This window comes from Lissotriton vulgaris, chromosome 10 (genome assembly GCF_964263255.1).
Source record: "Lissotriton vulgaris chromosome 10, aLisVul1.2, whole genome shotgun sequence".
Classification (NCBI taxonomy): Eukaryota; Metazoa; Chordata; class Amphibia; order Caudata; family Salamandridae; genus Lissotriton; species Lissotriton vulgaris.
Window position 1 is genome coordinate 484,049,953 of NC_141698.1, and position 14,921 is coordinate 484,064,873.

A 14,921-nucleotide genomic window follows, 5' to 3' on the forward strand; every position below is an offset into this window, starting at 1 on the left:
TTGACCACAACAAATAGTATTTTGCATGCTGAAAGATTCCTTCAAAGAAAGTTACTTTAGAGCACAACAAATTATGATTTTTCTTTAGAATAAAAGGAAATTGCTCTAAAGAAGCAAAATTTATGAGATTGAAAGTACAAAGAGTACATTCCAACAACGCAATACCCCACAAATATTAGCAAAAGAGGATGGATTAAAGTTCCCCAAAAAAGAAGAGCATTGTTGGTGACCAAAAAAGAGAGGAAAAAAAGAAAGAACTAAGGAGGCTTCCAACATTAGAATGATCACAATGTATTCAAAGGAAGCACCCCTAATGTAGATTATGAGACACAATTGGAAAATTAAAAAAAATCATCCAGCTATCATGAAAACAGTAGGAGATTCCCCAACAGAAGCCAGAAGCACTAAGAGTTTGAGAGACAAATCAGTACATAGATCTTTCAAAACAACAGAAAAAACAAGTGGTGGACAAATAAGAATAATGATTAAAAATTTAGACTATTCTAGGGGCAACTATTGCCTCACAGACAGAATAATTACTTTAAGAATGGAATAAAAAGAATAATTAGAACAAAGATAACGTGTACATGTAAGTTTGTAATCCATGTTCTGAAATGGTCTTTATTTCGTGTGGGCAGTCTGTAGTAACAAATAGTAAGAGAAACTGCTCAGTAGCAGACAATTAGAACAAGCATTTACAATGCAATGGTCTCGGCAATATTATAGGTAGAGCTATTGGTATTGCTCATTATTTTTTTATCTTTTTTGTATCCCTAAATAAATGGCATTGTCATTTCTATCGGCATTAGCTTTTTTTGCATATGTGATACCTATTGCATTAGCAGAGAGAGAGTGAGGTAGTGAGAGAGAGTGAGGTAGATAGAGAGTGAGGTAGTGAAAGAGTGAGGGAGGGAAGAAGTGGACCAAATGCGGTCCGATGTGATTTTTAGCACGACGGAGGAGAGCTGCGGGGGTGGGGGGGTGGGGGGGAGGGAGGCGAGAGCGCGACGAGGAGGGCAGAGGGAAGGGAGGAGAGGAGCGAAGCCGAGCAGCTCCTAGGGAGGCGAGCAGCTCCAAAAACACCACCACGTTTCTCCGAGGCAAGGAGAAAATGCCTTGGAGAAACGCACGGCCATTTTCGGATTTGGGGGCGTGTTTTGCTGTCCTGAGTGACGGACAACGTCACGAGCTAAAGAACAGCAAAAATGACGCCCCCAAATCCGAAAAAGACGGGGCTTGTTTGGAATGACTCACTTCTCTTCCAATGGCTGGCCTCTGTTTAGGAAGCCAGCCAATGAAAGCGAACGGAGCTGAGAGGCGGGTCTAAACTGCCCTACTACACAGCATAAGATCTCTTTACATCCGGTTTTGCCTTCGGCAAAACCGGATATACCTCGACCTAAAAAGGGACTCTAAGCCCCGCCCCTCTCTTCCATTGGGTAGCATCACCGTTTATGGTAAACGCTGGCTTCCCAATGAAAAGGAGTGTGTTTGGGTGCCAACCTGTCCGTTTTTCGGACAGACCCTCCGGACACCATGGCCTGGTTTGTGGCCGACGTGAAGACTTTTCTAATCTGCTTGTTAATTTTAACAAGCAGATAAGAAAATTTTTCAGTACTGCCGTGAAGCAGACGAGCTGTTCTGAGCACTCCACCCCCCCCCCCTCCTCTTCTGTTCGGAAGGGTCCTTGGAGACCTGCGATGATGTCAGAAGTCAGGAGGCTGCATCAGCGCTGCTGAGATTTATTACATTTCCATTCAAACTGCTGTGAAAGAAAACACATCTAATGAAGGATGAGGTGGGGGAGGGGTGGGGCCAGTGGATGAGGGGGTGTTCATCAGTGCCCGGCCAGGGCGAAGTTGTACAAATGAACGCAGCCTCTGCCAACTCCGGGGAATTCAATTTCTGCCTCAATTAGCCAGGGATCCCTGTCTACAAGCTGTCCTCGGACATGGTGCACACGGGCTGCCTGGGGGTATGGTGGAGGACGGTGAAACCAAAGCTTATTAGCTGCAATCACACCTGACCCTGTGCAATAAGAGGCCCGAAGGAGCTTCAAGCACAAAAAGAGGCCGGGACTGCGCCTGAACCCGCCTGCGAGGCAGAGCTTAGAAAGGATTGCTTGCACGGCAAAAAGGAAATCCAGTGTGCATTTTGCCCTTGGTCTCTCAGCTGGAAGGATGGGACCGTGCCCATTCAGTGCGTAGCCTCTCTGCTGGAAAGAGGAGGCCCTCCTTGCTCCGTGCACAATCAGTTACTAGTCTCTGCACACAGGGTGCAAGCCCTTTAAATCCTTGGACTTTTTTCAATATGATGCCCTATGCAGGCGAAAGGAGTTCAGTCTGCTTACCCAATCAGTCAATGTCCTCTTGACCGGGAGTGTGGGGGAAGAAAGTTCCAGATTACACCGAGATCTATCCTTTTAAATCAAGCCGGCACAGTATTGCATACAGTGGATCTGAAAGCTGCTTTATTTGTGCGTGCATTTCAGGATTTGTGTCGGACCAGTGTTTGCTGACCTGCACAGCGAGCTCGGACCCTCTGTTAGGGCGCTCAGCTCACCAAAGCCCCCAGATTGTCATCTAAGCACTCGAGACACAAGACTGGTCCAGGTCTTCTCCGTTTCAGTGCAGGCTTTGTTTACACAATCCGGAGCGAGGCTAGCACCGCCCACATCTTTGCTGATTGGCCACTGTCGTTGTTGATAAACACTGCAGATCCCCACGAGAAGGTAGCACTATGGGAATTTGCACCATGTTGTCATAATAGTGCATTTCTCCCTGCAATTGTTTCTGACTGTTACTAGGCACTGATCGACATGAGATTCGTGTGAAAACGAGTTTAACGCTATAGAATAGCTACAATAATAAATGCGGTTAAATAAGCGCAGTGTGTACTTGTGCTACACATTGTCATTTCTTATTTGTACCTTCCAGGGCTGGCCTCGTGTGGCCCAACGAGCTGCGGTGTCCCATCTGGCTCCAGGCTCATCCAGCCCGACATGAAGATAGAAACGCAAGGTGCCGGTTGTATACCCTTTCAACTGAACACGCATAACTGCCTGTGTCAAAACTCCTGGCACTTTGTGATCTTAAATCCAGACTGTCACCAGCAGGGGCTCGAGGGACACTGCCTTTAATCCAGACGCAATTACATTTGTTAATTGTACTGGCTTGTTTTTAGTATTTCATGTGTGCCTCAAGTGGTCGGTGAGCGGGAATATCAATTTTTATTGTTAATAATATAACAATAGAGCACCAGAGCACCTATCGATGAACAGTGCATGGGGTGAAAAAGTCATGTGGTACAATATTTAACTCTTGCTTTCTTTTGCATCCTCGTTTGCTTCTTCGGACACCAACTTCCACAAACTCTTAGCACCGTTACTGGCCTTTGCAATACACTCTACTGAAAGGTGTCTCTGCAGTCTCCTCCCCCACTCCATTGATGTTTTATGAATGGCGAGGAATTCACACAGACTCTCGTACAACATTTCTTGGTCAGAGCGGGGAGTAAAGGGTTAGATGCCGTGAGACCCTCGCGGTTGAGTAGTCGTGCTTCATAACAATCCTGATTGATTGAGAAGTCCAGCCACTGGCTGCCATTTCCCGAGCGCGCCGGCCATAGCCCCGCCTCCGGAATAATGTTATAATTTGAAGAAAAATTGTGCAAATCCATTTGAATCCTCAGCTCTCTAAAACAGAATGAAGCAAGGACATTGCAGTGTTTTGGGTTCTTAAAAAAGCAATGACTCGCATCGCGACAAATATCTACTTTTCCGTCGTGAGACCCTCGCGGTTGAGTAGTCGTGCTTCATAACAATCCTGATTGATTGAGAAGTCCAGCCACTGCCTGCCATTTCCCGAGCGCGCCGGCCATAGCCCCGCCTCCGGAATAATGTTATAATTTGAAGAAAAATTGTGCAAATCCATTTGAATCCTCAGCTCTCTAAAACAGAATGAAGCAAGGACATTGCAGTGTTTTGGGTTCTTAAAAAAGCAATGACTCGCATCGCGACAAATATCTACTTTTCCGTCTTTTTGACAGGCTTACGATTTGTTGTGGATAAGATGCGAAAGTTTCATTATTTTAACCCGCCAGGCTTGAACACAAAACACTGGCATCATTTACTCATGCAAAAAAAAACTGCTGTCGGATCAGCATCGCTGCTTTGTGCAAAAGACCCGTGGGAAATGCTTAGAGCTGCAGCAGAGGGAGGGGGAGGGGGAAGCGAGAGCGCGACGGAGGAGGGCAGAGGGAAGGGAGGAGGCGAGCGGAGCCGAGCAGCTCCTAGGGAGGAGTGAAGAAGTGGACCAAATGCGGTCCGAAGTGATTTTTAGCACGACGGAGGAGAGCTGCGGGGGTGGGGGGGGTGGGGGGGAGGGAGGCGAGAGCGCGACGAGGAGGGCAGAGGGAAGGGAGGAGAGGAGCGAAGCCGAGCAGCTTCTAGGGAGGCGAGCAGCTCCAAAAACACCACCACGTTTCTCCGAGGCAAGGAGAAAATGCCTTGGAGAAACGCACGGCCATTTTCGGATTTGGGGGCGTGTTTTGCTGTCCTGAGTGACGGACAACGTCACGAGCTAAAGAACAGCAAAAATGATGCCCCCAAATCCGAAAAAGACGGGGCTTGTTTGGAATGACTCACTTCTCTTCCAATGGCTGGCCTCTGTTTAGGAAGCCAGCCAATGAAAGCGAACGGAGCTAAGAGGCGGGTCTAAACTGCCCTACTACACAGCATAAGATCTCTTTACATCCGGTTTTGCCTTCGGCAAAACCGGATATACCTCGACCTAAAAAGCACACAGCAATGTATGAATTCTTTTTTTTTTTTTCTGTGGGGGTGCTGTTGAAAAAAATTGATTGGTGGAAACATAGAAAATGCTACGAAGGTTAGAATCTGTTTATCTTTTAAATGGGATCAAGAACACCAGCCTGTACAAATCAAAACCAGCAATGATTTGTAAATGTGGATTAATTGAAGAATAATCTAAATCAGAATGAATGATGAAATTGCCAGTTACTGATAGCTATTTCAGCCATACCTTAACTCGCATACTAATTCTTTTGTATATGATGTCATAACATTGACACCAATACGTAAAAACATCTAAATGTACAACATTGCTAAATAATATATGTTCAAATCTATAAATATTATAATCGTGGAGGTCTTGGAGAGAGTGTTAATGCTACTATGATCCGTAATGTCACCTGTAACATTATTTTCCATTTGTAATTGCATCTATCTCATTAGAGGAGGCAATGTGGATTTCATTTGATTTGTGAACTACGGTTTCCATGGCTGTTGTGTGAATTATGGACTGCTTCTCTAATCATAACTGAAGACTTTCAATGTGCCTTATTCTCCAGTTTTCATTTGTAACCATAACTAATGTTTTAAAGTGAAATTGCTAACATAACCTAACATCAATATCACTTCACCTTCCTTGCAGACAAAGAGTTCTCAATGTCTTCTGTCACTGTAAATCCGAGCTTTGCAAAAAAAGTGTTTTTGAAATATTTGGAAGGCCCACTCCTTGTTGGGCAGTTCACCTATGGTATTGATATTACATTTCTGTAGATTTAAATGAGAAGTAAAGCAAGATGGCTATCAAGACCATTTCAAAATTATTTTAATTATATACAAGTACATTTGTTATGCTTTCAAAACACATTCTTTAATAAATCTGTGGCACATGCATCAATTACAATTTGACATATAATTTGGTTATCTCTGTCCATTTGCATTTTCCAGGATAATAATCATATATCAAGATTGCACGTGAAGGACTTCTGCATGGCTGGATAACATTCTTGAAGTCTCTCTTCAGGTTCAGGGACTGTTCGACTGATGACATACCTGGGCGAAAGCTGTATTGTACTTCTGAAAGGAACCCTCCCTAGGATCTTAACAGAGGAATCTAAGAGGGAGATCAGGCGATAGCATGCAGGTTGCTTTCTATCACCCTTTTTGAAGATGGGAACAATAGTGGATCTCTTCTAGGATCTTCGGATTTCGCCTCTAATTGCAGCGCGAAACACATTTGTGAGTAGAGGGGCCCATTATGTTGTATTATGTCTGAAAACGTTTATAGGAACACTGTCTTGGCCGGGTGCTTTACCTGCAAGGCTCTTTTTGATGTCCAGTAGAACATCACTTACATCAATAAAATTAGCAAGAAATATGCACCTTCAAGAGCAAAGTGAGGTACAACTGGGGAAAGTCAATTGCAAGCCTTTTGGTCAAAGGTCCTTGAAAAGTGGGATATCCAATCTTCTGAGGGAATATAAAATTCTATCTTGGGATGCTTCTCTTCAGAGAAGAAAGGTTGATGGATGGTTTCCGAAAAAAAAGTTATACTCCTTAAAGTTCCTTTGGCTGCTTGTTAATCCTCCCATGGCCTTCTCTCTTATTTCTCTTTTCCTCAGTTCCAAGGTCTCTTTATAAATTTGCCTAGCTCGCTTGATAGCCTCAACATTGCGAGGTAAAGTCTTAGTTACCAATTTAAAATTGCTAGAGGCAATAGAACAGGCACTATTAAACCATCTGAAGGGTATAGGTTCTGTATGGGTTTTCTTGGAGATCATTATGTTGGTCACCACTTTACAAAGACTGTCGAAGTTCACTAGAATTTCCTGTGGTTTGGCTTCATGAGATAGACAGCACATCACCTTTTCTTTTCTTTTGCAAATTAGTTCCTCCAAAAATGTACTTTGAACCAAATTCTCCTATTTAATGCTTATCCCCTTTTATGCTTTGCAGTGCTATGTAGAAGAACAAACCGGTTTAGTGGTCTTGGTGACAGAACAGTTTAAACAAAATGAAACTGTATTGTGATCGCTGCTACTAGATAATAAAATATTTGATTCCAATACAAACGGAGCCAAGTGTGAAGAAAACAAAATAAAATATATGGTGGACCCACTACATTTTCTTGTGAAGATTGGGGCAATACACCACACCATCATTGAAAGTATCTGAATTAAACAGTAAATTAAACTTGGAAATAATCTGGTTTAGTGCATCACCATAAGTATTATACAAGAAGTGTGTTAAGTTATCCCCCTGCCAATCTGTTTAGCTACATACACGATCTCCCTGTACGGGGTATTTGGTTATGTTAAAATCGCCTAACCAGATAATAAAATCCCTGTCTGTAGATTTTACCATGTAATCTAAAATAAAAGTTTCTAAATCCAGAATTGGTTCAGCTGGTTGGTTAGAGAAAAAGTTAAAATAAAAATTAATCTGCAAAATAACAGGAAAGCCGCAAAAAATTCAACGTAAAGTTTAGCTTCAAGGAGTACACAATATCACTTCAAATTCTACATTGCTTAGTTTAAGTGAAATAAACGTTCCTAAACCTCTCTGTGGTCGACCCAAAGGTGAGGCTTCAACACAAAATTATTTCAAACTATTGATGTAAGACTTTTCAAGAGCCCATGCTTCATGGCAGTATACCACACCATAAGAGTTAACAATTTCTAGCCAGTCCGCATTGTTCAGTTTTTTTTATGAATGCTTCTAAGAAAGGAGATGTACGCCACCTGGCCTATGCATTTCACATTGTATGTTACTAATAATTGTCTATTCTCCCACTAGACTAGCAGGTTTGTCAGTAGATGTGACTGGTGGCAATTCTGATAGCAAGTCTATCGAAAGTGCCAGTCAAACGACATCTGAAAGATGAAAAAAAGGGGCAAAGCGATTTTTATGGATGTGTGAGTCCGTAGTGAGATTAGCCAATAAGGACCCAGTTGGAAGTGGTGGGCAGTAGAAATATCCCAGATGTAATGCACATATCTTTTCCTGTTCATTGGCTAGATAATCTAAGCAGTGTTGTAATGCACTCACCAGACAAGGATGTCTGAAGTTCACTACCACACAATTCCCTTTTGAGGTTTTAGGAGTGTAGCCAAGCCATCCTACCCTCCGCACCATGAGAATCTCATCCACCAGGTCCATAGGCAAACCTGATTTGCTTTTACACCAGTGGCCAACTTTATATTTTAAGCCCCGCAATCTTCATAGGAATCCTTGGCCATGGGGAGAACACCTGGAAAAATTATAACATAAGATGTGCATTCAGGTGGTAATTGGAGTTGGGGCAGTCATCCACTGTTAGTAGATTCATGTCTTATGTTTTCAGGAGGCTGGTTATGACCTGGACCAAAATGTTGGTATTTCGCGGATTTATTAAGACACCTTGAGGAGCTAGGGCTAAGGCAAGTAAGGGTCACTTTGAGTCGAGGCTGGATTCGAGAGTGGGGGTACAGTCAGGGAATGGGCTCTTTTTTGTAGTGCCTAACAGCAAGCTGACCCAGAGCAAATCCCCCCAAAATTGCTTTAATTATGAAACAAAATGTGAACTTTTTCTTCGAGGAGGGACGGCTAAAACAAGCAATGGAAATGTCCTCATTAAGATCATGCATTATTTTTTCCCAATTTATTTTACCTTTATGCAGTGGTGGATGAGTTGAGCCAGATCTCCTTGTTCTCTGTCACAGTTCCAGCATCTTTCGTTTTCCCTCAGCCCTAGGGCCGCTAATCGAGCTGGTGTCCAGTATATCTTGCGCAGAAGTCAGAATTTCGTCTGGGCTAACACCGGGGAGATCATGTTTTTCGATGGAGACAGCCAGAGGCTGTGTCTCTCCTGCTCGCTGAGTGTGGCGTCTAGTTGTGCCTCCCAGTAACTGTTTGTTTTATCGTTAAGCTTGGAGGTGCTAGGGCTGAGTAGTTTGTATATGTGGGACACCTGGTGGCCCACCATGTTCAGATTCTGCATATACAGGATGATTGAGGGTTTGTGTCTCGTTATCTTTGATTTGGTTAGGGCTGTTCTGATTTTGAGGAAGTTGTAGAGTTCTATATCTGCTAGGTTGTGTTGTAGTTTAAGTGTGCTGAAGGTATTGGGGTTCCCCCTTCCTCCAGCTGGGCTGGGTATGAGATCCCTAGTTGTTTCCAGTAGTCTATTGCTAGAGGTTTCCCCCTATATTTTATCTTGGAGTTTGCCCACAGCGATTCCCAGTTAGAGTTTTTAATGCTGTGTTCCATTTTTTGATCTGCCTCAAGTAGGGCGTATCTAGTGTTTTTAAGTATGTTGCTGTCTTTTTGTGACTGTTTGTTTGCAGTGAGAAGAGTTATTGGGTCTATGTTGTTTAGTCTGGCTTTCTCGATCTTGAGCGAGGTCGGCGTATATACCTGGTTAGGCCGGATCCAGTACATTCCCTGTCTCGCTATAAATGCGGTCTGGAATGTTCTGAAGTCCGCCAGGTTTAGGCCTCCTAGCTTCTTCTCTAAACACAACAGGAACCTCCTAGATTTCCTGCTAACGGCAGCAGTCAAGATAGTACTCACTAAGTGGAAAGACACCTCCAAAGCCACCTTCAGGGGATGGCTCAACTGGGTGACATACCTGAGAGGAGCCGACATCACGGCCCTAAGAAACTCGCCATGGAAAATTCCCAACAGGGAGATGTGGGCATCCCTGGACAAATTCCTAGTACCTTACAAGCCCCCATGAAAGTGCTAGCCAGAAACAATCAAAGGGCCTAACGCCACAACATCCGCTAGAGCAGGACACCCCAACCCTCCCCCGGACGTTTCTCTCTTTCCCCCCCTCTATCTCCTTCTTTCAGAGTAGACTGCTGGACAGGGAGCCGCTCATTCAGATATTTTGTGTCACCCCGAACAGACTGGCGGTTATCCCTAGCGCACAAGCCAAAGAATATATGTTCTATGTTATATGTGAGATTGTAGAGACACAGGGAGGTTCAAGCCTATGTGCCCCATGAGGACACTGTGTACCCAGCAGCTATGCCACGGGTCGGTGACCCCTGTATGTACTAACGTGATGTATAATACATGTACTTGTCATATGTTGTAAATGTAAGAAAAACCAATACAAATATGTTTAAAAAAAATCATGCATTATACAAGGGTTTGTAATTTGAACAAAGGTAGTTGAATGCTGGCTATTTAGGAGTTCACTTGAGTTGGTGACAGTGCCCTCAATTGGTAGTTCATTTTTAGAGCCCTTCTGGAGGTTTCCCTGGTGGATTGTGGGATCTTTAATCAACGTTCAAACAGTGTCTACATAGTTTTCTACTAGCTGTAGTTATGTGGAAATTGCCCCATGGCAGAGGATACATATGAAGTAAATAGGGGTGAGGAAAAAGTTCATTTACTACCTGACTTGTGCTGATGGGTAAGCTTTTTCCTCCTTTATTTATGCGTACAGCTGGACAAACACACACACAGTGGTGTTAGTAGAAAAAAATCCTACCTTAAACTGAAAAGTCCCTTAAAAGAACCAAATGGGGTGGGCCAGCCTAGCCTCATCTAGCTGGGGACGGGCGCGGTTGGGCCCGCTCTTGTCCCTGTCTTTGCCCAGGCCCATCAAGCACCACGGGGTATTGAAGGCGGTTTTGTCGCACTGACGCTGATTTGCGGCAACTCCCTCCTCCTGGCGGGTGAAGTATGTGCTGGGGGACGAAGTACCACCCCAGTACTGGCCATAAAATGGGTTTCTGGTTGTTCCGCGCCACAGAGTATTGAAGGCGCTTTTGAAGTTCTGACGTGCTGTAACTCCTCCTCCTGGTGGATGAAGTGTGTGCTGGGTACGAAGTCCCACCCCAACACTGGCGACAAAACTATTGTTTCTTCTGTCCCTCACTTAAGGGTATTGAGGGCTCTTTTGTAGCACTGACATGTGGCAACCTCCTCCTCCTGGTGGGTGAAGTTTGTGCTGGGGGCGAAGTCCCACCCCAACATGAGCTGCAAAACCAGGGTTTTTGTGTCTCTGCTTTCTCAGTTGTTTTAATTTCAGCAGTTAGGTTTGGGAAAACATGAGTGAACCTTTACAGAATTCAAATGTTTGTCTAGTTTTTAGAAATGTATAGCTTTCTGGGTTCAACCTTGGATTTCACACCTCTTGCCCCCATTAGTTGGTTAAAACCACAGCAATATTAGCTACCACGTAGAAAACTAAACAAAATGTGGTGGAAAAAAGGATATCTTATTACGCGTACCGGTTTCTGAAAGCTGGCAAAAGGGAAGTTCTTAACCCAACAAACATTTTGATGATACTGGTTTTAGTAATAATCCACACTGTCTTGACCAGCAACTTTTCCCTGTGTTTCACATAAAAAAAGAACTTTTTGCCTATTGTCTCTGGCCCTCCCAGGGGAAATCACATATTCTGGGTACATTTACAATTCCCAGCATGTGGAGAACATAAACATGCAAGTGGGTCATGGGTACCTTATGCTGATAAAAGGTTAATGGATAGTGAATATCAGAGTAAAAACCTGTCCGCTTTAAGGTGCCCTGTAATAATATTTGCAATAAGCATTCTTAAATTAATAGTTATCATGCAGCTATAATTGGTGCATTCAATCCACCTCTTTTGGTACTTAGTCGAAGTTTAAATCCACTGACAGGAGTTCTCTTGAGGTGATGAGCACTTTGATGAACAAAGAAGAGTCCCATACCTGGGTCGTAATTTTTCTGTCTTGTCTTTACAGGATAAATCAGAGTGTGTATGCCTGCTGGATTTTGGTCTACTGATGTTAAACCTATTTTACCATTTTCACCAGTCAAGCAAACACAGTAAAAATGAGTGTACAGGGTACCGGTTTCCTCTTGGACCTTGGGGGAGGCTTCACCGAAGATGCGCCAAGGCCACCAGTTCCTGGGGAAGAAGGGGAGCTTATTCTGAATGACCCAAGACCTCAAAACCACAGTTGTTATTCTGGAAAAAGTGAGTGCCTGAAGAGTGAGACATCGACAGCTACACCCAGGAGGTCAGACTTGGATCTTGGGTATGAACCAGAGGGAAGTGCCTCCCCCACTCCACCATACTTGAAATGGGCCGAATCACTTCACTCATTGTTAGATGACCAGGATGGAACTAATCTGTTCAGGTCCTTCCTCAAGCAGGAAGAATGTGGAGATCTACTGGACTTTTGGTTTGCCTGCAGTGGTTTCAGAAAACAGGGGCCAGGAGGGTCCAATGAGGAAAAGCGGCTAAAACTTTCAAAGGCTATCTACAAGAAGTACATTCTTGACAGTAATGGCATTGTGTCACGGCAAATCAAACCAGCCACAAAAAGTTTTATTAAGGATTGCGTTATGCGCCAGCAAATTGATGCAGCCATGTTTGACCAGGCACAGACGGAAATCCAGTCTATGATGGAAGAGAACACCTATCCTGTTTTTTTGAAGTCTGATATTTATTTGGAGTATACAAGGACAGGTGGGGAAAGCCCCAAAGTTTACAGTGATCATAGCTCTGGATCTGGGACAGGGAAAGGTGCCCACGGATATCTACCAACTCTCAACGAAGATGAAGAGTGGAATTATGATAAGGGTTTAGATGAAGAAGCTGAAGTAGATACTGCCCCTGCCAGCAGGCTCACTCAGAAGCTACTCCTTGAGACTACCCCCCAGCGTGCAGCAGTTTCCAGACGATACAGCGATGGGAAAGAATTCCGGTAAGTGGTTATTTTTTTTGCACTCTAGCACCACCCTTATTTGTTATCTATCTTATATTTATAAGTTATGGTTGTCATAAGTTTGCTTACATGGCATCATGCTTAACAGATATTTTGGAAATTCAATTTTCTGGTAATTCTTTGTGCTAATTTAAACCTGATTTGTTTTGTCAGTCAATACAGTTTTGTAATAGTGAACATAGTTTAGGATTTTGATTGTTATAGTTTTACTGTAGTCCGTCTGATTAAGATTCCAGATGTAAAACTAAAGCCTCTGAGTATGCAGATTTTGTTGGATTTAAGATTGTGCCTCCTATAAAAGTGGATGACTTTCACTTAGTGGCCTTTTGTTTCACCTGGGCAATTTATACTCAACAATAATGTCCATGCCCGAATGAGGCCAGAGACCAGGACCCCGGCCTAACTGCCCCAAAAAAGGTGAGATACTCTGCCGACTTCTAGTCTCTTAGGCCTAAGTCCTTGATATTTATTGGTTTGTATAGCGCTGAATCACCCATGAGGGTATCTCGGCGCTGGGGACGGCGGAACATCAGAACAGGAGGGAAGAAATTTAGAAGAGGTGGGTTTTTAACATCTTTCTAAATTGAATCAGATTTTTTCCTGAGCGTAACTGAGGAGGCAGTCTATTCCAGAATCGGGGGCAAGATAAGAAAATGCCTTGCCACCACTGCGAGCCTTTTTGATTCTGGGAATGGTGAGCAAATGTTCGGTGCTAGACCTGAGAGTTTGTGACGGGATACAGGAGGAGAGCTTGTTGGTGAGATACATGGGGCCCTTGCCATTACGGGCTTTGTGAATAATACAACCTATTTTGAACTTTACCCTTTTCTTTATGGGGAGCCAGTGAAGTTGATTGAGTAGGGGTCCAGAGGGTGTTCTAGATGGGGCATTGTTGGTGAGTCGGGTAGCAGTATTCTGCACTACCTGGAGTTTATTAATGGCACTTTCGCTGGCCGAAAACAGGAGGGTATTACAATAGTCAAGCCTGCTCAATATTAGGGCCTGCATGAGTGTTCTTTTTGTAAAAAAGGGTAAAAGTGGAAAAATCCTACGCAGAAGGCCAAGAACATAGTAGCAGGAACCTGCAGTGGTATTGGCATGTGCGTTATATGTGAGTTTGTGGTCAATCTTGACACCGAGGTTCTTAACCACTTCTTTGGGAGAGGGGGCGGTTCCCAGCTCTTCTGGCCACCAAGTAGGTGACCAGAGAGTGGTAGCTCCTCCAAACAACATGATTTCTGATTTGCCCCCGTTGAGTTGTAAAAAGTTGTTACGCACCCAGGCAGCGATAGATTTCCTGCCTTCGGAGAACAATAGGTCAACGTTAGGTGTATTTTTATCAAATATTAGAAGGAGCTGGGTGTCATCTGCGTATGAGATTGGAGTGAACCCCAAGGATCTCATGAGTCTGGCCAGGGGGGTGACATATATATTGAAAAGGGTAGGACTTGGGTAGGACTTAGGCAGGATCCCTGTGGGACCCCCTAGCTCACTTTGGTAGTGGCAGATGTAAAAGATCCTTTGGTAACTGTTTGAATTCTATCTGTAAGAAAGTTGGTGATCCACCCCAGTGCTAGCCCCTGAATGCCTATGTCTTTTAGCCTTTCCAGAAGGATGTGATGTGAAATGGTGTCAAATGCTGCGGACAGGTTAAGCAGCACCAAAAGTGCTGCTTGACCGTTGTCAGTAGCCATGCGAATATTATCCGTAACCTCAATAAGGGCGGACTCTGTACTATGTTTAGCCCGAAACCCAGACTGAGAAATATCCAGTAGTTGGTGAGTTTCCAGATAATTAGACAGGTGTCTATTGATGTACTTTTCAATGAGTTTGGACTGAAAAAGTAAAAGAGATATGGGTCGATAATTAGTGATTTCGGTGGTTGGGGCCCTTACGTGTGGGTTTAATTTGCGCATCTTTCCAGGCCGATGGAAGGCGGCCCTCCCTAAGGGAGCAATTCAGAATAGAGCAGATCGGGAGAGCTAGTTGTTCCGCAAATTTAGGTTTAAATCTTTTTATTGGAAAACAATGCAATAAAATACACAGTTTACAGGAATAACACAGGCCAGTGCCCATTAGGCTCGGTAGAGAGTTCAGTAGAGGCCGAAGGGCCTTTGCGGTATTGGATGAGTCCGACCTGTCTGGATGAAGGCAGTTGTGTTCAACAACAAATTCGTTAACTCCCAAAGAAAACTCCCCCCACCCTCTACCCCATTCCCCTCCCCCCCTCGGGCCCTCCCTCCTCCCGCCCCTTGTCCAGTGCTCAGGTTCCTTCTTGGAAGGTCAAGTGTCTGGTCCAGCGTGGTCGCATCGATGTTGTGTATGTCACTGATCTGAGGTCGTGGGCGTGGTAAGGCGCAGAAGTCTAAGATAGCGTGGGCATGTGATTTCGGTGAATTCAGTGA

General features: G+C 44.1%; 1 protein-coding gene across 2 annotated transcripts in view; it reads left to right on the forward strand.

Annotated features, from left to right (window-relative positions):
* The window catches only part of AXIN1 (axin 1), a 261,999-nt gene that overhangs the window by 14,257 nt on the left and 232,821 nt on the right, over positions 1–14,921 (forward strand). Inside the window, exons 2-3 of one of the 2 annotated variants that reach the window (XM_086941337.1) lie at positions 5,756–6,046; positions 11,527–12,495. In XM_086941337.1, coding sequence (XP_086797463.1) covers positions 11,618–12,495 — 878 coding nt within the window. In that variant the 5' untranslated portion in view covers positions 5,756–6,046; positions 11,527–11,617. The remainder of the gene's footprint in view (positions 1–5,755; positions 6,047–11,526; positions 12,496–14,921) is intronic. The other variant, XM_086941338.1, reaches the window with a different exon arrangement.